General features: G+C 51.8%; 8 protein-coding genes across 8 annotated transcripts; 3 read left to right on the plus strand and 5 right to left on the minus strand.

Annotated features, from left to right (window-relative positions):
- Positions 1–3: 3 nt before the first annotated feature.
- CC77DRAFT_1005026 (mannose-binding lectin) lies at positions 4–1,456 on the plus strand (the record flags this gene model as incomplete). Its single annotated transcript, XM_018523316.1, has 3 exons — positions 4–377; positions 450–548; positions 604–1,456. 3 exons carry the CDS (start codon positions 4–6, stop codon positions 1,454–1,456), a joined length of 1,326 nt encoding a protein of 441 aa, XP_018390833.1.
- Positions 1,457–1,744: 288 nt separating this feature from the next.
- Positions 1,745–2,416, minus strand: CC77DRAFT_1057196 (hypothetical protein; the record flags this gene model as incomplete). The annotated part of the gene is made up of 1 exon (XM_018527988.1): positions 1,745–2,416. The coding sequence occupies one exon, from the start codon at positions 2,414–2,416 to the stop codon at positions 1,745–1,747; it is 672 nt and encodes a 223-aa protein (XP_018390834.1).
- A 1,257-nt stretch (positions 2,417–3,673) lies between these two features.
- Positions 3,674–8,174, plus strand: CC77DRAFT_320579 (ankyrin). The gene has a single exon (XM_018531244.1). The coding sequence runs from the start codon at positions 3,922–3,924 to the stop codon at positions 7,993–7,995; it is 4,074 nt and encodes a 1,357-aa protein (XP_018390835.1). The 5' UTR covers positions 3,674–3,921; the 3' UTR covers positions 7,996–8,174.
- CC77DRAFT_1016385 (hypothetical protein) lies at positions 7,923–12,222 on the minus strand. The gene has a single exon (XM_018524205.1). It carries the CDS (start codon positions 11,970–11,972, stop codon positions 8,355–8,357), a length of 3,618 nt encoding a protein of 1,205 aa, XP_018390836.1. The 5' UTR covers positions 11,973–12,222; the 3' UTR covers positions 7,923–8,354.
- A 792-nt stretch (positions 12,223–13,014) lies between these two features.
- CC77DRAFT_926419 (hypothetical protein) lies at positions 13,015–15,366 on the minus strand (the record flags this gene model as incomplete). Its single annotated transcript, XM_018533926.1, has 4 exons — positions 13,015–13,096; positions 13,169–14,066; positions 14,141–14,777; positions 14,851–15,366. The coding sequence occupies 4 exons, from the start codon at positions 15,364–15,366 to the stop codon at positions 13,015–13,017; spliced, it is 2,133 nt and encodes a 710-aa protein (XP_018390837.1).
- Positions 15,367–15,903: 537 nt separating this feature from the next.
- On the minus strand, positions 15,904–19,674 carry CC77DRAFT_980649 (DUF726-domain-containing protein; the record flags this gene model as incomplete). Its single annotated transcript, XM_018536064.1, has 3 exons — positions 15,904–18,142; positions 18,438–19,236; positions 19,314–19,674. 3 exons carry the CDS (start codon positions 19,672–19,674, stop codon positions 15,904–15,906), a joined length of 3,399 nt encoding a protein of 1,132 aa, XP_018390838.1.
- Positions 19,675–19,948: 274 nt separating this feature from the next.
- CC77DRAFT_926519 (isocitrate lyase 2) lies at positions 19,949–21,757 on the minus strand (the record flags this gene model as incomplete). The annotated part of the gene is made up of 3 exons (XM_018533934.1): positions 19,949–21,047; positions 21,098–21,386; positions 21,448–21,757. 3 exons carry the CDS (start codon positions 21,755–21,757, stop codon positions 19,949–19,951), a joined length of 1,698 nt encoding a protein of 565 aa, XP_018390839.1.
- Positions 21,758–22,394: 637 nt separating this feature from the next.
- CC77DRAFT_1005031 (citrate synthase-like protein) lies at positions 22,395–24,027 on the plus strand (the record flags this gene model as incomplete). Its single annotated transcript, XM_018523317.1, has 5 exons — positions 22,395–22,442; positions 22,506–22,524; positions 22,583–22,739; positions 22,787–23,765; positions 23,815–24,027. 5 exons carry the CDS (start codon positions 22,395–22,397, stop codon positions 24,025–24,027), a joined length of 1,416 nt encoding a protein of 471 aa, XP_018390840.1.
- Between the last annotated feature and the right edge of the window lie 159 nt (positions 24,028–24,186).

Consider the following 24,186-nt stretch of genomic DNA (forward strand, 5'->3'; position numbering starts at 1 on the left):
AAGATGTATCCCTTTCTGACGTCTGTTTGTGCTCTCTCCACGCTACTTCCTCTAGCCATCGCCCAAACCTCTGGGACGTTCAATACTCTTACGTTCAATGTCGCTGGCCTACCTGCCCTTCTAAACGGCAACGATGTTCCTGGAGATAAGGAGACCAACACCGCCCGCATCGGCCAGCTGTTCTCTAAATATGACATCTCTGTCATCAACGTTCAAGAGGACTTCAACTACCATGCTACGCTCTACGCCAATGATGACCATCCTTATAGAACAGCTACAAGCGGGGGAGTGCCCTTTGGTAGCGGCTTGAACACTCTGAGCAACTATCCTTTTACAGGCTTTCAGAGAGTCAAGTGGAACACATGCAGTACTTTTGAGTAAGCCAAGTCTGCACAAACGCGGAAGACAGATTAGCATCAGTATGATACTAACAAGCACCCCTCGAACAGTAGTGCAGACTGTCTCACACCAAAAGGCTTCACCTTCATGCGCGTTAAGCTGGCTGAAGGCGCAGTAGTGGACATGTACAACCTACACGCCGATGCCGGGTAAGTCATCTTTACTCTTCCATAACTTTGAACCACCCACTCATCGTTTCATCAGTACCACTGCCGCGGACAACAAGGCCCGCGCGGCCAACCTCCGCCAGGTATCCGACTACATTAAAACCAACTCAGTCGGCAATGCAGTGGTCGTCTTCGGCGACTCGAACTCGCGGTACACGCGCACCGACGACATTCCTGACGTGTTCAAGACCGAGAATGGTATGACAGATGTTTGGCTGCAGCTTGTCCGCAACGGTGTTGCGCCCGCGAAAGGTGCTGATGCTCTGCTCTGCTCGAACCCGTCCACTACCAACACATGCGAAATCGTCGACAAAACCTGGTACCGTGGATCTTCTGCTTTGACACTTACGGCAAAGACATTCGACTATGCAGGTCACATGTTTCTCCAAGAGAACGGCGACCTGCTTAGTGACCACAACGGTGTGCTCGTGGACTTTTCCTGGAGTCTGGTCAACAGCGTCGCAGTCTCCGATGTCTTTGGCGGCGAAGAAGGTACGTGGTACAATGATCTGAGCACCGTCGCCGGTCTCGCCGGCCCAAAAGTTTCTTCAATTACGCTTCGTGGTGCGGAGCGCGTGGATGCAGTTTCCGTGACTCTGGCTTCTGGACAGACGCTTTCGCATGGTGGGACTGGTGGCACAGCGACTACTTTAACTTTGGCTACTGGAGAGACGCTTACTTCTGCGCAGCTGTGTCAGGGTCAGAAGAACGGTAAGACCAGAATCTTCTATGCGCAGTTTACTACTAGCGCTGGGAAGACGATATCTGCTGGTGTCAAGACCAGCGACTGTGTGACGCGAACCGCCGATACTGGCCTCAGTATTGTCGGTTTCCTTGGTCGTTCAGGCGACGAAGTCGACCAGTTAGGTCTCATCTACTCCAAAGCTTAGTGGTAATGGGTTTCAAGTAGCTTCGCAAGTCAAATCGATGGAATACCTCATGACGTAATAATGTCCATTAACCTGGTCTCGTATCGTACATGATCATGAAATCTGTCTTCCACCTTCCAGAACGATGTGAATACAAAACAATAAAGAAGAAAGAAACAAAAGAGTATATCATCCTGAGCCTCCATACTAATGAAACGAAACATAACACTGTTCACCCATGGCGATACTTTTCCAAGACACCAAAAGAGCTCAGCTCCTTGGCCTGCTTCATCCTAGAGACGTGAAGCTCTAAGTGTAAATCCAATACTGTGCTTCATATTCCACAGTAACCACCTCTCCGGGGGCCATACCAGCACAAGATGCTGGGGCCATACCGCCGACGGTGTTAAGACGGTACACCATCTTGACATCGCTGCTCGAGCCCGTTTGTGCCTCAAGCCTCAACCATTTCACATTCTTGGTCGCGTCATCAGGCGCGGGTACATCATCAATCTTCTTGGCCACAGTGTTACCGAGGCCGAGAATATCGAAATCAGGCGTTGTGTTGTCGAGGAAAAAGTGCGCGCCGATGGATGCGGTCTCTTCGATGGAACCTAGAGAGGCGGTGCCAGCGGTAGGATTGGAAGAGAGTTCGCACGAGGCATTGAAGAGTTGGGCTACTGCACCAATAGACGAAGGAATGGCCGTTGCGTTGCTGCATGTGTAATTCTGTGTGCCTTGGCCAAGGGCAACGAGGACAAGAGACATGTCGGCTGTTGGTGGTGGCAAGCTGGAGTGGGGTTGCTGGACGCCACTGAGGTCACAAAGGGGAGTTGTGGATTCCGTGGGCTCGTCAGGAGTGGTTGTGTCGGCAGTGCCATTTTCACAGTTCTGACGAGGATAGAACGATGGACGGCGAGATGGTGCTGACATAGCGAAGGGAATGAGCGCGATGGCTGTGAAGAAGATGGAAGTACGCATAGTGATGGCTGTTGACAACGAATGCTTTTGAGAGTTGATAGACTTTTGTGTACCGTGAACCCGTGGATAGGAAAGAAGATGTTGAGTCCCAAAATTAATGCGAACACGAACGAATGTAGAGCTACCAGAGCCCGAAGAAAAGACTGAAGAATGAGAAAAGAGGGTTTCTTGATATTAGCGGAACGACTGTGCTGGCTATGGTCCGATTAGAACGAAGAAGTCTAGACATATATATACAGTCTCTGTCTCTCTTTTCTCGGACCTACTCTGATAATTTTTACATGGATTTAGATTGCGAATGCAAGTGACCAGGTGTTCCAACGTTTGACATGTTCCTTAGGTCGATGTTGGTGTTTCGGCAGGATTGGGACACGTTGGGTCATGGATTAACGGTTGTAGTTGCCGTGCTGTTAGGCGGGAAGTCTCGCGTAAAGAGATGTGTCGCGAGTCAGGGTGGTTGACGGACAGTTGAAACGATCAATCCAGCCTTGCGGTAAAAGAGCGGTTGCAGCGTTCGCACAGACAGGCAACCCGTAGATCCATCGGCGCTTGCCAAGCTGTTAAACATCCTGAAGATCTAGTGACTCAATCAAAGGTAGATGAGGTGGAGGAGATTGTGACATGTTGCGAGATCCGTGGTACTACGTGCCACGATCCTCCGTCGTTAAGCCTCAGGCAAGAGAAACGCTAGCTCCGTTGGGACGCGCCTGAAAAGAGCCGCAATCTCACCCTGACACTGCGGCCTGGATACAGGAGCATCTGATCAAGGAAAGGTAGGTAACGATGCTGAAACGGTATCTGGGTACCTGCAGGACCTGCCACAAAGCCTGAAACGTGGGGAGGAGTCGGCGGGCCGAAGTGGGTAAGAAACATACAGTTCGTCTGCCATCACACTGAAACAGTCGTGACCGTTGCCCAACCACGCCGCAGTCATCGAGCAGAACCACAATGCTTTTCCCAAATGTTGGTATTCACGTGTGCCGCTCGTCACCTGCAGGCAGGATGTCATCGCCCGTTTCCCCAGACAACGAACGTAAGAGAAACCCCAGACCGGTGTAGAAGGGAGGAGTTGTCCCGCATTAGTGCAAGACCATCAGGATGTCAACCTGCATGTCCGGGTTCGAGACCGTGCGATGGCCTCTCCCTAGATTTCTAAGGGTTCGTCGGCACTTGTGGCAAATTGCGGAGTGACGCGAACGGTATTCGTCCGGGTCGTACATAACGATCGTGGCAGGACTCGAAAAAACGGTAAATTGCAATGTAAGATCTATCGGCGTGGCTGGAGATTCGGAGAGTCGCGTCGTCATGGTCCGAATCATAATACGACGGGCGTATCGTCGGCCCTGAGTTCGTCGCAATCGGATCGAGCTAGCGCTTTGCTCTTTCCGTAGCTCCGCCTCAGCCTACACGTGTGTGCACTACGCAACGCCTTTGTGTAATTACTGTGTAGAAATACGCTGCCTCAGTTCAACTGACATGATATTCTAATCATCCCCGAGGCAATCATGGAGCGAAGAGTCAGCCTCAAAGATCTTATCCGGAATGCTGGCGTCATACCCGTTGACCAGCGCCAAGCAGTTCTACCGGCCCCAACACAGCCGGCGGTGTCAGTCAGTGAGGAGGACATCTCCCAGGCCCGGAACATTCTACTTGATCGAAGAGCCAAGAACCCAGAAAGCAAGAATGTGCTGAAAAGCATCTTCAAGAGTTCGAAAGAGAAGGACAAAGGACAAGATGCAGGGCAGTTCTCGCAAGAGGAGCTTGACCAAGCTTTATCCGCCGTCATTCGCAGTCCAACGACAGGACCCGGCCTGATCCAAGCTTTCCTCACTCTAGGCGCAAAAGTCAATATCATCGAGACAACTGACAAGAAGAGAAGATCAAGCAACCAGGCCAACACAGCATTGCGACGCCGTAGCACGGTCTTACAGCAGGCAGCGAGTCTGAGGAAGGCTGATGGTGTCAACATCCTCGCTAGCTCCGGCGCGGACCAACAAACTTTGGACGAAGGACTGAAAGCTGCTCTCACTGCCAACGATCAAGAGAGCATAGGTCTGCTACTACGTCATGGAGCGGACCTGAACAACTTCCCCAACGCGCTAGCGAATGCGGTGCGATCAAACGACCTGAACTTCGTTAAGCTCTTGTTGAGAGCACCGAAGCCACTTCGGCCTCAGATCATTTCATCATGCCTGCCCGCTGCAGTTCAGCAAGGTTCAGATGCCATCATATCTTTACTGATTGCATATGGTGCTGATCCGAATTTCGACTCAGCAAGCGCTCTGAATATGGCCATTGGGAGACAAGCCTACAAAATAGCTATTGCTTTGGTTGCCGGACCGATACCACTAAACGAACCAAATCTCCAGCATGCGCTGGATACTACCATGCGGCTGCCCACACGCCAGGCAACGCTACAGTTCCTGCAACTCTTGTTCTGCTGTGGACTTCCCCCTGACAGTCGTGGTCTACCAGACTTTCTTATCTTTTTGGCGAGAAGTAACGACTCTTCTGGTGCGAAGATGATGGTCAGCTATGGCGTACCGACCACAACCAATGACGCTGAGTGTCTAAGAGAGGCCATAGAGAACTCGAACTGGGGCCTGGTGGACGTTATCCTTCAGACACCTATCGCTCCTCAGCATGCGACAGTAGCACTTTCTGTTTTGCCAACAAATACCCCGCAGTCGGATAGACTTCGCGTAGTCGACACCTTGCTAAAGAAAGGCGCAACGGGTCTCGCCCTCAGCCCGCTACTCACACAAGCTACGAAGGAGAGAGACGCTCAGTTGATAGATCTCCTCCTTAGTGCAGGAGCGCCAGTCGATGTGAGCGACAACAGTGCCCTTCATTTTGCAGTGGTCAACAGAGATATTCGGAGTCTTCGATCCCTTCTCAACGCTCGTCCTCCGCCGGAAAGCCTGGCTAGTTTATTTCCCCTTCTTTTCCGTACCGACGCAATCTCGATATCTGAGCGGCGTGAGATCGCAAGATTGTTACTCGAGCATGGTGCACGGGGCCCCGGCGTTGATCAGGCTCTAATCGATGCAATTGCAGACACTTCGGCTGGACGGGATGGAGCTCTGATAACAGACCTGGTTCGAGGAGGGGCAAATGTTGATAAAAGGGCTTTGTCGTTGGCCGTTACACAAGTCGACATGTCTCTTCTGCGATTGCTCTGCAATACCAGGCCCGATTCTTCGTCGACTTCGGCAGCCCTACCTCTGGCTTTTGACTCGCAGTCCAGCCGACACTCGAAGACATTCGAGATTATAGATTTGCTCCTTAGTCACGGGGTTGAAGAGGAGCCAGCAGGTCAAGCCTTGCAAATTGCCATCAACGGCGGCCCCGACAATATTGACATCATCGAAAGACTCCTTACTGCAAGCCCTAGATTACTGAGCACTGCTTTCAAGTACACTTCAGCGCTTCAAGATCCGCAGAAGAAAGCACCGATACTCAGTGCTCTTTTGAAGTTGGGAGTACCGCAGGACTCACTCGACCAGGCTCTTGTCACAGAGACACGACAAGCCATCACCACAAACGACACTACCAGTACTAAGTTGCTATTAGGACAAGGAGCATCTGTGAGTCACAACGATGGCGAGGCGTTGAGTGTTGCGGTAGCTTCAGGAAACAGCTCGCTAATGGTATTGTTACTCAGTGGACATCACCAACCATCACGATCTAGCGTCACGCGATCCTTCCATACGTTATTTTCCAACGACAAGTTATCACTAGACGGGAGCAAGGAGAACATCGGTGAAATGGCAAAAGAACTACTGGTTCATGGCGTAGAACAATCTGCCATCGACGCTGCTCTACGATCGGTTCTTGGAAGCGACTACGACAGTAAGTACACGGACTCATGGGTAGATCTGTTACTCCAAAGTCATGCCGATGTCAATACGGTAGAAGGTTCATGCTTCGTCTTCGCAGCACAAAAGCACAGTCACACCATCTTTGACAAGCTCATGCATCACAACCCCAATTTCAACATAGTTGTCCCAGCCTTGTTGAGTTCCAAGCTTCAAGACGAAGTAGTCGTTGCCGCAATACAATCATGCTTCGATCACGGTTGCACACTTGAAGAAGTCGGTATCGGATACAACAAGCCACCGATACTCATTACCGCCATGACTGTGTACCCACGCAATAGTGCACTCCTCACACTATTGTTGACAAACGGCTTAGACGCGGAGATTACCATCCCCATGGTTCTCCATTCGTCCAGCGGACCCGAACCCGTCCCCGCACTCTTGTGGGCACTAGCACAACCACAAAAGCGTATTTCGGACGCCGTTATCTCCGCGCTTCTGGAAGCTGGAGTATCCGTAACCCGAGTTTCTCCTATTTCGGAGACTACGGCGCTGATGCTCGCCGCTCGCGAGGGACGTCATGAGATAGTAAATGCACTAGTCGTGCGGGGTACGGATGCGGATCTTAGAGATGCCTGGAACAAATCCGCACTGTACTACGCTAGTAGCAGTTTGTCTGGGGAAGCCACAGTGAAGGCGCTAGTGCCGCGCGTGCTAGGGAACGATGGAAGCTTACACGAGGCGGTCAGACAACTCAACATCGAAGTCGTGAGGGTGTTGTTGGAGCATGCACATGATCCGAATTATCCTTCCCGTCTTCATGGCGGCAGAAACGCTCTAGGAGAGTTATGTCTCAAGGCAACGGTCACCACATCAGCACATCGCTCAAAGCTTCGCCAGCTTTTACGTCTTCTTCTGCGCAACCGCGCAAATCCCAAATTCCGTGCCCGTAACGAAAAGTCGACTGTTATCCTTGCGCTCGATAATGCCTACAGCGCGCTCCCCGTCGCTGAGGCCTTGCTGGAAACAGAAATATGGCAAGATCTCAATGACGAAGCCCACATCTACTGCGACCCAGCCTCAGGCCTCCACTACTCTCCATACTCCTACGTTGAACTCGTAGCCACACCTGCCCGCGCCCCTGTCAAACAGACTCTTCTTGACCTTCTGCGCGACAAAGCCTGTGTCCCAGTGTACTACTCCTCATCGGCACTCCAACCTGTCGGCGCTACGGGCATTCCACCCTCAATAGCCAAACTAGTCGACAAACAAAAAGAGCACGAACTCGACATACGTCACGAGAAGGAGAAGTTCGAGCACAGTCGCACGATGGAAGAGACAAATCATAAAGACATATTGAGGAGAAAGCGCGAGAGTCAAGATGTGGAGCTGGCATTGCAGACAAAGGCAACACAGCACTACACCGCTCTAGAGCAACAGAAGCATGAATTTGAAGTCCAGCGGGTGAGAGAGGCGGAACGCATGAAGCGCTCTGAGAGGGTGGCTTGGCATAATCTGTTGCAAGAACAAGAGCGCGATGCTGCTGCTGCGCGACAAAGTGCAGAGGAGAGGAAGGTGAGGGAGGCCATGGCGGTAGAAAGCAAGATGATTGAGCAGCGGAAATTGGAGCTGGAACACAGAGCCACTGTGGAGAGGAGGATGTTGAAGGAGAAGGAAGAGCACTATGAGAGGAATGTCAAGCGGCAGAAAGAGGTGAGACAGATTGAAGGAGGGCCACCACAATGGGGAACTGTTGATTAGTAGTGCTTTGTAGAGAAGTTCACGATGGACAAGAACTGGGTGAAGTTGGCTATGTCATAATGTCTCTCAATACTATGAAAACCAAACAAGAACAACAATGATGCAACGAATGCAGACCCATGGGTATCGTCGCGCTAAAACACCAAACCAAACCAAGCCAAGAAACCAAACTAGCTCCCCCCAAAAAACATCAACGCTCGAAGACGTCAATGATAAGAGCCAAAATAAACGCCGACGCTGAAGATGCAATTGGCCATGCTCTTGATGTATCACCAAAACGGCTTAATTCCCGAAACCGTGGCGTGTGTAATGATGAAGGCGAAATCGTGTTATCTCCTCCTTCCTTTCCTCATGATGTTTTAGATATGTGCCGCCACAAATGACAAATCTTCGTAGTCCTCGTCGTCAAGGTCAAGTGTAGACATGTGCATAAAGTCCTCTTCAGCCTGCTCCAATGCCACCTTATGGCTGTGGGCAAGCTGCTCCCAACCCAGGCTGATTCCCGTGAGTTCCACAGCCGACATCTTAGGTCTGCCGGAGCCTTGCGTGTTCTGGATGTGGTATGTCAAGTCCTCCTGTTCGAGAACACGGCTTGATGTTTCTGAAGAGCTTTCAACAGATTCTGAGTCGTCGTCGGTGAGGCAAGCTCGCTCGTAGAAGGCCTGCTCAAAGATAGCGTTCGTCTTGGCCGTTGACTCTTTGCGCATGGCAGAGGATCGATCCATTTCCATCTTGGCGAACAGCTCCATCAGGTTACACCCGAACGCAACACTGTTTTCGCGCTTTCGTAGCCAATGATTCTCATTAACAAGAGCATCAAACATTGTCTTAGTCCTGCCTGGGACATTCAGCGGGTCCTCTTCTTCCCGAGGTTGTTCAACTGGAGCAGTCGTGTTCTCCATAGTGAGTTCAACATCGTGGCGTGAAGGCTCGTCTGCATTCGCCAGGCGCTCCCTGAGGGACTCAATCTCCAACATCTGCGTTCGGTCCAAGGCCTGGAGCTCCATAATCTTATCATGACGCCTCTCAAGCTCTTCCTGCAAAGCCTCAAGGCCTTCGGTCTTGCTGGTAGCATCCTTTATCTTGGCTAACAAATGTTCGATCTCGAGTTCCTTTGTAGCAATGACTTGTTCGCGCTCGTGGATCTTCAGAACCGTAGCGCGATGCTCTGCAGTAAGACTCTGTAGTTGACGGATTGCTTCGTCGTCTTTTTTCCGCGATGCCTCCACTTCTTTGGCCTTCTGGGCCCAGGGCGTAGGCCCGTGTTCGATTTCTTTGGTGTTGGCCAGTAGGCCAGCACGGTCCGACCAATCATGGAGATGAGCAGTAAGGCCGTTCAGTCCGGCAGTATAAAAGGCAATGCACTGGTCATTATCGAGATCGTCAATCTTGTATTTGATCTCGGCGATCTCACGAGCAGAAGCCGAGTCGTTGTCCGAAAGACTGGTGCATTTCGCAACCTCTTCGATCAGACCGCGAACAAACCTGGCGATACCTCCAGCAGCAGATGCCAACGCTTCATCGTATTTTACGGCGTCGTCGAGACCATAGGGAAATTGAGGATACATGTGGTCCTGAGCGAGAGCCTGCACGGTACGTAGCAATTTCGCGGCAGCGGTAAGCGCAGCTTGCGTGTTGTCCAGAGGGGTATTGAAGTGCTCCAACGTGTACTCGCATTCGTGGAGTATAGTATCGGGAACTTTCTGGAGGACGAACGTGGCGAGGTCGTACATGTACGCTATGTGTTCAAGTCGAGCATGTATGGAGACGAACAAGGAGAGCATCTCTCCTTCCGGTCGACCGGCTAGAACATCCTGATGGCTGGAAAGGATTGCCTCGAGGGTTTTGGTAGAACGCTCCAAAGATCCAGTAAATTCCTCAAAGTTAATAGTGTCCGCCTTCAATGCGTTTAGGCCTTGGTCAAGGACCTGCTCTACGGTGATCAATTCCTGGTAGGTTGGTCCAATGTTTGCAAAGTCTGAGAGTGATAAGCCGCGAACTGCAGACCAGAGACGGTTGCTTCCGTCTTTAAGGACTTCTAGATAAACGATGGACTGGACACAAACAAGCCTAGATACAGCATCATCCAAGCGGCCACCGTTGCTCATGTGTCGATTAGTGCTTCTCAGCACACTGATAAGTAGGTCAGATTTCCCAGCGATCCTTTCTGTGGTCAAATAGGCTTGGAGAGATTCGCTCCGAGTAAATTCCTTGGACTCAGTCTCGTTCCAGATTTCAAGGCGCTCAGCGAGCTGGTCTGCCTTCAGCGATATGAGTGATGCTTCAATCTCCCTGGTGGTAGATAAAACAGTCGCTGCACGGAGTTGTCGGTTGAGATCCATGACCTCGTTGAATCGCCCGGTAGTGTCCTTCACCTGGGCTTCCGTCATGCTCTTTGAAGACTCAGCGTCGGCCATTCTGGCCTGAAGATCCATGACAAGATCGCGGAATTTTGAGATGAGAGATTCATGATCGGTTATGATGGCAGTTTGTTCTGCGATTTGCCGTGCTTGCTCAGCGAGCTCATTGTTCTTAGCCTCGAGCTCTGCAAGCATGTCCTCTTCTTGCTCTAGGTGCTGAGCTTCAAGCTCATCGTTAAGTTCTCGTAAGTTTTCGAGATCTTGCACCACCATGTCTTGCTCCGCGATTCTATCTTGGAGATTTTGATTTTGTTGTGTGAGTTCCTCCACCATGTCCTCCCATTCGTTTGCAGCGTCCAGCTGTTGTTTAAGGTGGTCGACAAGGTTCTCAGATGCGTTTAAGCGTTCATGAAGTGTGCCATTCTCTCGTTCGTAGAATTCAAGCTGTGAGATATCGCCCTCAAGGCCGAGAATTCTGGCCTTGAAATCCTGTTCGCGTTCCTCTGTCATCTCCTTAAGTGTTATCAATGCCTCCCTCAGGCGGTCGTTCTCGTGCTGAAGACGGTAGTAGCCAGCTTCTTGTTTTTGCTCCTCTGACATTTCTGTAGTAAAGAGCTCTGCCTCGTCTCGAAGAATATCGAGCTCTAGAGTCTGCTCTTCTAGTCTCTTGCGCAGAGACTCGATTTCCGCCTCCGCCTGGTCCGCCCTCTCCTCCGCCATTTCTTTGTCGACTAGAGCATCCTCTAAGTCGACCTCATGGTCCTGTAGTGACTTGTTGAGGGCTTCTAGTTCCGATTGTAAGGTCTTGAGCTTCTCCTTGTGTTCTTGAATCTCAGTATATTGTGACTGGCATTTGGTCTGCAGGCGCTGTATTAGGCCGCTGAACCTGTCCTTCTCGTCGCGAACTTGCGCGAATTCTCTCAGCCGTTCTTGGTCTTCCGCATGCTGCTTCTCCATATGTCTGATCGTTGTTTGTAAGCTCTCGACATGGCCATCCCGAGGTGCTTTCCCAGCGTTACTAGTGACTGAGGATCCCAGACTCGGTCTGGATGTTGAAGGTGCAGGGCGAGATGATTCAGGACGAGATGATTCGGGGCGAGTGGGTTCTGCGCGGGAAGACTCGGGTCTGGAGAATTGTGCGCGGGAGGATTCAGCGGCTGAATTGCTAGATGTGCTGGCAACGCTGGCTTTTCGAACAGGTCCACGCGAAGGTGGCTGTGATGCTGAGGGAGCTGCGACTGACTGTCGCTTGCTCAGTGTGGTTGTTCTTGCAGTAGTGGGCTTTGGAGCAACCACACTGGAAGGCCGAGCCCTGGGAGTGGTGGTTGGGGCTCTTGCTCTTGAAACTGCTCGTGGTGTGGGTGTAGGTGGGGTTGGTGTTGCCTCGGAAATTATAGTGGCTATGCTGGTGTCGCGAATGAAGAGACCGTGGCCAGGAGCGCACGTAAAGTACCGCTCTCCGCGAACTGAGCCATCGTTTTTGCCGTCAGGCGTAGGAAGCTCGATTCCGATAAAAGTGCCTTCGGACACGTGAATAGCCCCTACGTATCTGACGACGCCCTCCTGATGACCCGTAGTCTTGACCGTCTGGCCGACCTTGATATTCAAGGCAGACATGCCTCCTGAGTGCTAGCCAGGAGCGATGCTGAGAGAGCCGGGTGGAGAAGGTGAGAACTGCGTGGTGGTATGGAGCAGTCTCGACGCGTCGAGAAGCAGCTGGGAGTGGGGAGTGCAGTCGCGGACAACTGACTCAGAAAAAGTTTGGAGAGTGCTAAGCAGAAGAAACAGATACACGACAATGCAGAAGTAACGGCTCAAAAGTGGTGCTGTTGTGGAAAGTGGCATTGAGCAGTTGCAGAAAGTGTGGTGTAGAGGAGAGGAGAGGAGGAGCGATGTGGCAGTATTTAGCTGAGCTCTGGGTGATTGCCAAGAGGGACGGTGATGGCTCGCGCTATTGGTGGCGATGGCTCGGACGAACGCCAGTTCGTGGATGCGGCGGACACACCCGGCGCTAGCGCGTTGTAGCGCGCTTCCCACCCAAAATCTACGCGTTTTCTGACGTACAATCAGCCCACTCTACAACTGCCAGTTCCAATGCACTCTGGGTGACATCTGTCTGCAATGTGTCCTCGTCTTAGTGCAGGCGATAGTCGTCATGCATTCCGCCACTTGCCACATATGCCGCTCGCCCCATTTCAGAGCTTGAGCTGCTCTTCGCATAACTGCAGGAGATATCATACGGACTGTAGGGGCGATAACACCAATAGCCAGATGCAGTTATTAGTTCTCAGTGCGCGTTTGTAGGTTCTCTGTAGGAGATTTTTTTTGGGGCTCAGTGTACCCTTACATAGACATCACACTCCCTGTTTACTTGTCCGAACCTACCGTTGTCTCGTCGGAAACAGGATCCTCTCGACTGCGTATGTCGTTACAACGACAAACTGGATACTAGTAAAATCATAGGCTCTTGGCTTTACTCAAATGATTATATTCTTGTGTTGCTGCAGATCGCGCGATCCAAATAAAAAGCGATGGCATCTCGTTGTGGTTCTCTATTCCATGCACGTTCGTTCAATGCATGGTACACATACACACAACGCCCTTCAGATTCGACACAGCCGCACTTAGGAGATTTGCTCCATCACGCTTCCACTATCACTCATCGCGAAGCTTCCAATTCCTTGATCCTTTGCTCGATGTCAGGAACAGCTCTGAGCTGCAGGTCGATATCTTCTTTCTCACTGCCAGTATGTTAGCACAAGTTTTCGCCTCAGACGTAGTACTACTACTGGACTAAGGTAGAATGCACTTACTCTTCGAGTATTGCCCTCCTCTCCGCGTCGAGCCCTCCAAAATAGAAGCCGCCTTGACCATCAAACTGCAGTATCCTGGTGTGATACTTCCAGAGACTTCTACGGTGGCTGACTGTCATAAGGGTTATACCCAATCTCTTCGCTTCTTCGTACATGACTCTTTCTACTTCCAGGGTGACGGAGCTTGTGCATTCGTCCAAAATTGCGTACCGAGGCTTGTGGTAAAAGAGTCGCGCCATAGCGACGCGTTGTTGAAGACCGCCAGAAAGCACGTCTTCCCATTGCGCCTCTGCATCAAAGCCACCGGGGCGGTCGATAAGGGATTCGAGGTTCAAGGTCTCGAGTATGGAAAGAATGTCGTTGTCGGTAATGGATTTGGAGTGCATGTCATGTAGCGAGTCTGGATATATGATCTGTTGACGTAGCGTACCACGCGAGAGGTATGGTCGTTGTGGGATATAGAAGATGTCTTCGAATGGTGGCTTCCGTACCTTACCACCATATACAGGCCATAGACCTCCAAGGATTCGAAACAGACTACTCTTTCCACATCCGTTTGGTCCTACGATCAGTAGGTGATCGCCGGGTTTTACACTGAAGGAAAGTGCCCGAACGAGCACATCACCATTCGGAGATACTATAGGTACATCGATGAACTCGATATCGGCGCCTTCAGTTACGATACCACGACCGCGCAAAACGGATGCGTTTTCTTCGATGTCAGCTGAAGAAACAAGCTTCTTCTCGAAATGGCCGGCTTGGATATCATCGATTACATCGAGGAGGGTTGATACGCGTGAGGTATAACCAGCGAGTTCGGTGATTTCCTTGTACGAGAACATGACGCGACCAAAGGCGTCACTAGACATGAGGAGCATTCGGCGATTGGTTACGAAGCCTTTGGGAGTCACAATTGTCAGTAGGAATATCTCGCAACCTGGACAAGGGGCGGTATGGTTTGAGGGTACTCACTCTCCGTCCGATCCCCCATAGTCATGCCGCCTGTGCCTGGCACTTTGAAGAACACTGGCACACTGCAAAGCAACAGACCCAGAGCGCCCCAGAAGTATTTGATCACAAAGTCTTCCATGACTCCGTGATAGAATCTCCTCCTCAGTATCCGGTTGACATGCTTGATTAGCGTAAAGTATCCCTTATCCAAAGTATCCTTCTCCGCCTCATGCCCCGCATACAGCGCCACCTCCTCGCTCCAGTCGATTAGCCTGGAATGCTGAAACCTGAATTCGCCTTCCAATCTCGCTTCGTCTGCTACGTATTTGCCGAACGGTGGGGTAAGCGCCCTCATTACGTTGGCCGAGATCTGAACTAGCAAGCTCATGAAGAACAGTCCTTCGCCACCGACGCTCCGCGATAACGAGTAGTTGTAGATTATGATGTCTAGAACGGGTTTGGCGAGATTGGAATAGAGTTCCGCAAGCGAATTGGAGAACTTGGAGACGTCAACAGTGATGAGTTGGTCGGCGTTTGCGATGCGGTCGTCGAGGGCAGAAAGCGTGTAGAAGGTCATCTGAGAGAGGTATTTGGAATGAATGTAATTCGTCAGGCGCGTTCGGTATTGGAGGGAGAGTTTGCACTGGTGGTAGGAGAGCTAGGCTTGTTATTATGTCTTCGGCTCCCGTTGCATGTTGTGCTTTGGCTGCAAGGTGAGAAGGTTGACATACCATACTGTTCGTAAACGTCGCTGGGACAGCCACAGCCATCCACCATACCAAACCTAGGAGAAACTCTCTTCCCTTGCCCCTCACGAGCGCACTAACCAATCTTCCATCCAACTCCGCGACGTACAGACTGATCATCGTCCTAAGCACCAAGAAGACGCTATGCCCGATCAAGAGTCTAAACTCCTTGCTCTTCCAACCAGGTATGCATATCTTCAGTAGTCTGAGCAGGTTCTTGAAGAACTCCCTGTTCAGCTCTACCTTCTTCCTGCCTGTTGCTTCGCCCTCGCCTGCTGTTGTCTTGTCCGCTGATTTGGAAGCACGCCGTAAAGAAGCGGCTTTCTGTTCGGCGATGGCATTTCGTATACGATTTATGAGGGCGACGAAGAGGGTAAGGTACACGGCGCGCGATATGCGTGTTCGGTGTTGGAGATACAGACGTGTAAGGTCGTTGACAATGGCTTTGGCAGACGCGCTGGTCAGGCGATGGGAAGAGAGAGGTTTTGAAAAGACAGCCATGGCTACCGTAGACGAGGCATTGGTGTTGTGCAAGAGGTTGACGCCGTGCGCAAAGCGTCGTGGCGTGGTCGTTCTTGACGGAAGATCTCAGTAGGTAGTGCTGCGAAACTTTGTACTACGATAATCTGACGGATGGTCTCCCCGGTTGCGCAACAAACCAGTAGGGTGCAGAAAGCCGCGCGCGTCCGGTTGTAAGGTTTGGTGAGATCAGTGTATCGCGGAAGGTAACGCTGTACAAGCGTCACCTGCGACATGTGAACGAATGCCTCGGCTTCCCCACAAATCGCCTAACCGTATCGAGACATAACCTGGGGAAAGCTTTCACATGAACGAAAGGAGCGTACATTGGTTTCATACGCTGGGTTAAAGTTGCACCTGATCACATGTGTTCAAGTGTTCATTTGATGTTCTTGCAACGCCTATCATTGTTGTAGAATCGTTACAAGAGCGGATTGTACCAATCGTCTCTGCTGTCCCCCATAGCTGATGTATAGAGTCATGACCCGCAACCATTCCCAGAACCACATTAGCCCCAGATCACGACTGGGTATCCTTGAAATCTCCAGTATGTGTCTTCGCTGCCTTTTCTGCTCCATATCCTGGCGCCACCTTGCCCGGTAGACCCTTAACAAACCCACCAATATCTAAGCCCTGCATCTTTTGCTGCGTAACCTGCATCCAACTCTGTTCTTGCTTCTTCTGCACAGCCTGCTCCATCTCCTCTTTTTCCTTCTCTTCATCGCCTTCTCCCTTGCTCCCTTCGTTCTTCTTCCTCTCTTCCTCTTCCTGCTTCTTCTCCTTCGCTAAATCAGCTTCGGCACGCTCTACTTCCTCGATGTCGACGTCTTCGAACCCGATCTTCCGAAGGATAGACCCGGTGATGAAGCGGTATTGGAGATGACCGTCCACGAGGTCGCTGACATCAACATTTTGGATTCCGTGTACGCCAACGACGGGCTGCAGACCTGCGACACCAAGCTGCATGGATGAGGTGCGATAGAGGAAGCCGAGGATGTAGTCTGATTTGGAGAAAACATTGACACAGCGACCACTTACTACAGAGCGGATGCGCCGCCAGTCGGCAACGTCAGATGGGCAGGGGGCGCCGACAAGAACCACGTTCTCGATGAGACCAAAAGCTTTCCGCTCTGCCAGTTTCTGGAGGCAGGAATAGATGACGCGTGCACCGAGAGAATAACCCACAAGGGTGACCGGCCGTTCGCCTTGTACCTTGTTGATTAGTGCTTCAGCAAGAACTTCGCCAGCCTTCTCAGAACGGTATTTCGCTACTGAGAAAGGATTGTCGAGCATAGTGGCAATCTTGAGCAGGCCTAGTGGCCACAATGCAGCCGTCATCGCAGCGAAAACAGTCTGCTCAATAATCTTCTTCTTCGCGTAGCCCCAAGCAGCACTGGTCACGAATGTTTCGAGGCTATGTCCAAGCTTGAGAAGCGCCTCAAGCTCCCAGCGAAGTGCGAAGCCTTCTGTTCCCTTGCTGATGTATCTCCATGGCTTTGATACTTCCTCGGGGGCGCGCAACCAACCAGAGACTGCAATTGCGACGCGCAGGCGGCGAGATTCATTGTCTTGATGCCTCGGGTCTTGGGTGCGGTGAATAGGTATGAAGGCAAAATCTTCCACTTGTCGGGCGTAGTCGTCCATGGCGCGCCCCGTCATTTTCGCACCGTAAGCGCCAAACAGCCCTCCTACGAGGACAGAAGAACCCGCCAGAGTACCTAGATACCCTGCGGCTGCTGTAGCACCCAGACCAATGCCTCCCATCACACTTCCAACACCTGCCGCAAGAAGTGGTGCAGCCAGCCCGCCAGTTACACCGATCAAGGCAGCACCAGCAACACCGGCGAGGCCGACTTTCCATTTTCGAGCGGCTTGTGATTTTTCAGCAGCTTGCTTGGTTTCTTCGTCAGCATTTAGTTGTTGAGATGCCGCTTCTAGAAGACCTTGGGCGACCGTCTCCTCATCTTTCTTCAGAACGGCTCTACTCAACCCGAGAGAACTGGTAAGGTAGAGAATCAGGACACGAGAATGTGCTGAGTAGTGCTCCAAACTTAGGAGTATGAGTACTAGCGAATGCAATATAAGGGCGCGTTTGCTCTCCTCCAAGTGAGTGAGGGCGTTGGATACAGGGGGGTAGAGATCCTTGAACATCTTGTCTTCGTCCTCGTCCTTCTCGTCAAGCTTCTTGATGCTCTTGAGACCAGTTTCCGATTTCTTTGCGATTTGCTCTGCCTCCTTGCCTTCGACCTGACGTGTCTGTTCTTTGGCTTTTTCTTTCGAATTGACTACTTCGCCGATTCTGCTGATGACGTTGCCTCGCCACCCATCGAAGTACTTGAGCATTTCCTTTTTCAGTTCTTGCACTTCAGGTTGCGCGAGCTCTTTTCTTGCATCTTCTTCGCGTGCTTCCCTCTCTTTCTTGATCTTGTCTTCTTTGGCAACATCGACATCGTCGAGATTGGAGGGTGCGTCTAGCAATACCTCTTCCTCTGATCTGGCAGTGTTTGGATCGATTGCGAATTCTTCAGCGGTGAAGGTGTCGACCAAGGACTGCCGCATCGATGCCGTGATGGTGGCTATCAAGAACGTCAAATCCGCGCATTGGTCTGCATCGAGGAGTGTAGTGAGCGACGTCTCATCCTTGTCCTCCGACTTGGAATGGCCCAAGGAAGTCAACTTGGAGGCCCAACCCGACATGATGGTTGACAGTTGGCTGAAGAAGGGTTCGAGGTTTGTGTAGTGATTGCGCAGCGGAGATCTGCATAACAGGGTGAGATGTTGCTGCTTGGATATGACGTATAGTGGGGCAGGGGCTACGAATAGTCCAATGTCATCCAAATGTCGAAGATCACCCGCACTTCCGAGGAGTAGTGTGAACGTGGGTCCCTAGGTATTTAGACTATTCAACATATTGTCAAGTATCTTTTTAGGACGCCACAGGCTTCATCTTATGGAAAAGGTCCCGGCATCTGTGCGCAGCAATGTTTTGATCTTAGTACATACTCGCGCAAAGCTCGACCGATTTTATTTCTTTAACCAGACTATCACTTCACGAACCTACTCTACTGGTAGGTATTGGCGGTGCACCCCTTCCCCCCACTGGAAAATTCCTGGCGCTCAGAAAGACACCCTTGACAGCCCTAATGTCGTTCTTTAGCACCTCCATTTGATCGTTGTGTCCACTACCGCCTTGACCAGACCAAGTGAAGGTAGATCCATAGCGGCCCATGCTGGGATAGTATTGGTTCTGGTAGTCCATTTCAGTCAGATATGTGGTCAAATCTGACACCTTTGTCCTCAGCGCATCTCGCGATTTGCCGTCATTGGTGCGGTTCGTTTCCAGCTCTTGCAGATGTGATTTTATAATCTTGAGGCGATTCTCTTGCGCTGTCACGGTAGGGTGGGGATCTGCAGCGGAAGTAGAGGGTCGACGGGAGAGGTTGGGTGTGGTTTGGGTGCCATAGTCGCGATGGTAAAGCTCAGTAGGATCGGAGTCGGCTTCTGAGACATCGTCTGCAGCGTCTGCGATTGCCTTGACTTTGCTAGCAGGATCAACAGACACTGCCTTGGCTAGTCTCGAGTTCAACTCCTTCAGCTGTTCTTGAGTGTGTGATGCAAAATCTTGTCTTGATTCAGCAAGGTTGTGTGTCATGGGCGCTATGATGTACTTGGACAGTCCATATATGCTTGCCATGATGCCTCCTGTGACGTATGCGGTTGTCGCAAGGCGCTGGGTGGTGATGAGAGGCGGTGGCTTTTCGGTATTCGCGAGGAATTCTGGGTAGGTAACGATCGGGGGTATCTCGCGTGGTGGAGGCGGCGGCGGCGAAAGATCGAGTGGCTGGGATGTCACTTCTGATACCTCTGCGGGCTTTGATGGCGTCTACGAATGTCAATATCGTTGCTCTGTGGCCAGAGGGGTTGTGTACTCACTGCTGACCACGCCCGCTGCCCGACTTCCTCGAGATCTGTGTGAGTGTCCTCCTGTGGCTCTGTGCCTAGCAAAGTCTCAATGTCCTCTGTGCTCACACCCTTCGACTGCAAGAATGCGACCTTCCTCTCTCGCGGCGCATCGCGGATCGTGGCATCTTCAAGGAAGCGCGATGCTTGCTCTAACAACTCTGAGCTTTGAGACGGCTGCTCTCCCCCATCTTCTCCTTCAACGTCGTCTTCGGTCGGTGTTGGCGCTTCGACGGCGTCTTGTGCGCGTGCTTCTTCGGGCTCTGGGGACGCTGCGGCGTTATCGGCAGATGCGCGTTGCCAGTCGGGGATTGCCGGCTTATTGGACATTATGCGTGGAATCAACAGTCGTTTTCGAGGTGAAGTCGAGTAGACAGCGGATGCAAATGACGCGAAATGGACGTAGGCGCGCTTCCGACCGTGGTGATGGATTGCTCGGTCGGGAAACAATGGCTGGACCGAGGCAAGAGCCCCAGATCCGGCCTTTCCTCTTTAGTCAAGCATTCGAGCATCAATCAGCCGTGACAAGCCTCATCGCTGTGAACTGGTTCGATTCTTTTGAACGCCCTGGTTGTCTCTTAAGATGCTACTTTACATTCTGAGTTTAAAATTGTGTCTCAGTGCTTCCCTCGCCCATGCTCTTGCTGCCTGAGCTGCCACTCTGTATCGCCCCCAAGATGCCATCAATGTAGCCTGCGCCGGACCACTTCTGGTGCGTGAGCACATCACAACCCAACTCCTTCTCTCTCGCTTGCACCAACTTGACATAAGCAAGCATGCCCTCGTCCTTGAACGCCCGACTTAGCTCGCATGTAATTGTAGCCGTAGAGTGTAGACCAGCAAGCGAAATGAGCTGGAATACGAATCCATGTTTCGCCAGATCCCAGACAAAAGACTTGAGCGCTTCTTCGGAGAAACCTTGGCCCATCCAGTTGAAGCTGGGAGATAGATTGTACACAAATTTCTTTCCCGGGTGAACAGCGCGGATTTCACCTGCGAACCTTGCTGCTTCCTTGACATTCGGATCACCCGTTTCGACCCAGAGGAGATCAGCGTATGGAGCGTATTCCTTGCCGCGTTTTGTTGCTGCAGCTACGCCAGCTTTGTAGTGGTAGAAACCTTCCCGTGTACGGGGGATGTCCCAATCGAAGTAGACGGGTGTTTTGGTGTACTTCTCCGCAACGTTTCGGCGCTTTAGAAGAGAGTAGTTGGGATTCTGCTTGACCTCATCGAGGTATGAGTCGATGGTTGATTGAGGTGCACTCTCTTTCTCAAGGTGCTGGACCACGGCCTCGTCAAAGGTTACGAGCTTGTGCTTCTTGACCCACGCCGCTTCGTATTGGTCGATCTCCTTGCCGGGTGCGCCAGCTGCTTCCATATTCTGCAGCGTCTCGGCCAGCGGTTCACCATCTTCTGTGACACCCTTGATGAACTCATGATCCCGCACATCGACAGCGCTGGAGATGAGCTTGCCGCTCTCTGAATCAGTGCGCGCAATAACAAGGTTCTCGCAGCCCATCATATCCCACTGGAACCGTGCGGCTACCAGGCGGTTGATGTGGTCACCAACTGGCACGAGGACTTTACCTGCAAGATGTCCGCACTTCTTGCCGCCGTGAAGTTGATCTTCAAAGTGAACACCTGCGGCTCCATTCTCGGCGAAGAGCTTTGCTAACTTGATGACGGCAGAAAGGCCCCCGTGGCTACGACAAGTCAGTTCTCTAGCCAGACATCAAGAGTAATCTTTACGTACCCAGTATCGCCATCAGCAATGATTGGCCGCATGTAGTCTAGGTAAGGCGTCTTTGCTCGTTCTTCTGCACTCATCTTCCTCCTAGCATCCCAGTTCTTGCGGTCGTGTAGCTGCTGAGCCTTGAACAGGCGCTGCACTTGGTTTGGTACGGTGTTGTAAGGGTAGTCGCCAAAGTCGGCCGAGACTTCATTCGTCGTGGTCAGGACTGAAGAGCAAGCCCATCCAGAGACATAGAGGACTTCTTGGTTGGCAGCTTGTTGGGACATTTGGATGGGGTCAATTGCGCCCACTGGGTATTGAAAACATGTGATCAGCCATTATACTATCTATACAGACTAGGATAAACGCACTGGTGTGTACTGGCTCGCCCTTGGCCGCCCTCTCCTCCAGAAGGTTGAACAGTTTCCGCGCCATCAGTGAACTGGGATATGACTGTTGAAGCGCCCCCCGCTTGCTCACAACATCTTCGGCAGAGTATGGGCGCTTGATACCTTTGTACCGTGGTGACGCCCACCAGTCCTTTACGGCTTGTACCTGTTCCTCGAAGAGCGCATCTTCTGCCTGACCCGCTTTCGAAGCTTCAGGCAGCAGCTGGAAGGAATCGCCAGGGAGTGCTGTCGATACTGGAGGGTCAACACTCTTGAGTGTCGAGTTTGACATGCGATATGCGGTGGTAGAGAGGGGGCGTAGGAGTTGCGGTGTTCGGCTCGTGACTCTGGACGATCGGCTCTGGCGCGCGACTGAGCGCGATACTGTTCGGAACATTGTAGGCGTATGTGAATTGGAGAGACTGCGGTCAGCAGAGGCTCGCTCTGTATCTTAGTAGGATGGCGGCAAGAGTTAGTCAACAGTTGTTTACGGAAAAATATCCGCAAGTCGGAGAGAACTCGGAGATGATGTTTGCCACAGGCGCCTTTCTGTGTCTACGTCCAATTGTCTCTTTTGCATGCAATTAGCAAAGTCCGTGGCCGTGTTGCGTGAAAAAGTGAGTTCCGCGTCATGTTTGCGGCAACGCTTCTCCAGGGTTCCCCATCACCGACGTCACTACCGAGGTATGTAGCCCTTGTCTAGCCGCGTCCAACTGCCCCTCGGTCCTCGTTCAATGTTGTACTCGCATTAACGGACCATGCGTGCCTGGTGGACTGAGGTGCATTGCCGAAAGTTGCCGTCAACATTTCTTTGCTTGTTACTCGCGAAGTTTGCAACGCCATTGTCTTGAACTACTTGTTGTGTTCTACGTCCTATGTGTTGACGAGTGCAACTACTATCCCCGCATCTACCCCACGTAAACCGAGCTATGGCATTGAGCGCACGATCAGCTTCCAGAGCTCTACGGGCTGCCAAGGTAAGCTCAGAAAACAATGTGTGGTTGTGTATAATACACAAACAACTAACAATTGCTTAACAGGGGCGTCCTTTTGCCTCCGGTATGCAATCAAATCACCCAGTCCAAACGTCATGTTCCTAACGCGTGGTTCGTTACAGTACAAGCCTGTAGCTACTCTTCCTCCTCGGAGCCGGATCTCAAGGAGACGTTCAAGAAGGTTCTGCCTGCAAAGCGCGAACTTCTGAAGAAGGTCAAGGCGCATGCCGACAAGAAGCTTGGAGATGTCAAGGTCGAGAATGCCCTGGGTGGCATGAGGTATGATATTCAAACAATCACGCAAGCATGCTCTGACGAGATTGAAGAGGTCTCAAGGCCATGGTCTGGGAAGGATCAGTGCTCGATGCGAACGAGGGCATCCGATTCCACGGCAAAACCATCAAGGACTGTCAAAAGGTGCTACCCAAGGGCACTTCCGGCACTGAGATGCTTCCCGAGGCAATGTTCTGGCTATTACTCACAGGCGAAGTACCCTCGGTCTCGCAAACTCGCGCGTTGTCCCGAGAGCTCGCTGAGAAGGGTAGCATTCCCAAGTTCGTTGAAAAGATGCTCGACGACTTCCCCAAAGATCTCCACCCGATGACACAGTTCGCCTGCGCCGTATCCGCACTCAACTACGAGTCCAAGTTCGCAAAAGCCTACGAGAAGGGTATTAACAAGGCCGACTACTGGGAGCCTACCTTCGATGACTGCATCAGCCTCCTCGCGAAACTGCCTACCATTGCTGCAAAGATCTACCAAAACGCATACCGTGGTGGAGGCGCCCTCCCGAACGAGATCGATCTGAACCAAGATTGGTCATACAACTTTGCTGCCATGCTTGGCAAGCCAGGCAAGGAGAACGAGGGTTTCCAAGACCTTCTCAGGTTGTACCTTGCTCTGCACGGTGACCACGAGGGTGGTAATGTCTCCGCGCACACAACACACTTGGTCGGGTCTGCGCTCAGTGATCCTTTCTTGAGCTACAGTGCTGGTCTCCAGGGTCTTGCAGGACCTTTGCATGGCCTGGCTGCGCAAGAGGTGTTGCGATTTATCCTCGACATGCAAAAGGTCGTCGGCGAGAAGTTCACCGAGAAGGACGTCAATGAATACCTCTGGAGCGTACTCAAGTCTGGACGTGTTATTCCTGGTTACGGCCACGCTGTGCTTAGGAAGCCTGACCCGCGATTCGAAGCTCTCATGGACTTTGCAAATGCCCGACCCGAGATTGCAGCAAACCCTGTATACCAGCTGGTCAAGAAGAACTCTGAGGTTGCACCGGATGTACTCAAGGAGCACGGAAAGGTAAGATATGGCATGCCCAGCATCCCGAGCCACTGCTGACACACTGTAGACCAAGAACCCCTTCCCCAACGTCGACTCGTCATCTGGTGTCCTCTTCCACCACTACGGCTTCCAGGAGACCCTTTACTACACTGCGACATTCGGTGTCAGCCGTGGTCTGGGCCCGCTCGCACAGCTGATTTGGGACAGGGCGTTGGGTCTGCCTATCGAGCGTCCAAAGTCCATCAATCTTCAGGGTATACTAGACCAGGTTGGCGCGTAAGCGTAGGTGTCGTACATAGACGACGGGGAAGTTCACGAAGACAACGAACAGTTTCGCATCAAATGAACCAACATATCATGAGATATAGCCAGAAATTCAGACATGCTTTGCAAACAAATTGAGAGTGGTTTGGTGAGGATCCACTGTTGCGCAAGATTA

The sequence above is a fragment of the Alternaria alternata genome, assembly GCF_001642055.1.
Source record: "Alternaria alternata strain SRC1lrK2f unplaced genomic scaffold CC77scaffold_2, whole genome shotgun sequence".
Classification (NCBI taxonomy): Eukaryota; Fungi; Ascomycota; class Dothideomycetes; order Pleosporales; family Pleosporaceae; genus Alternaria; species Alternaria alternata.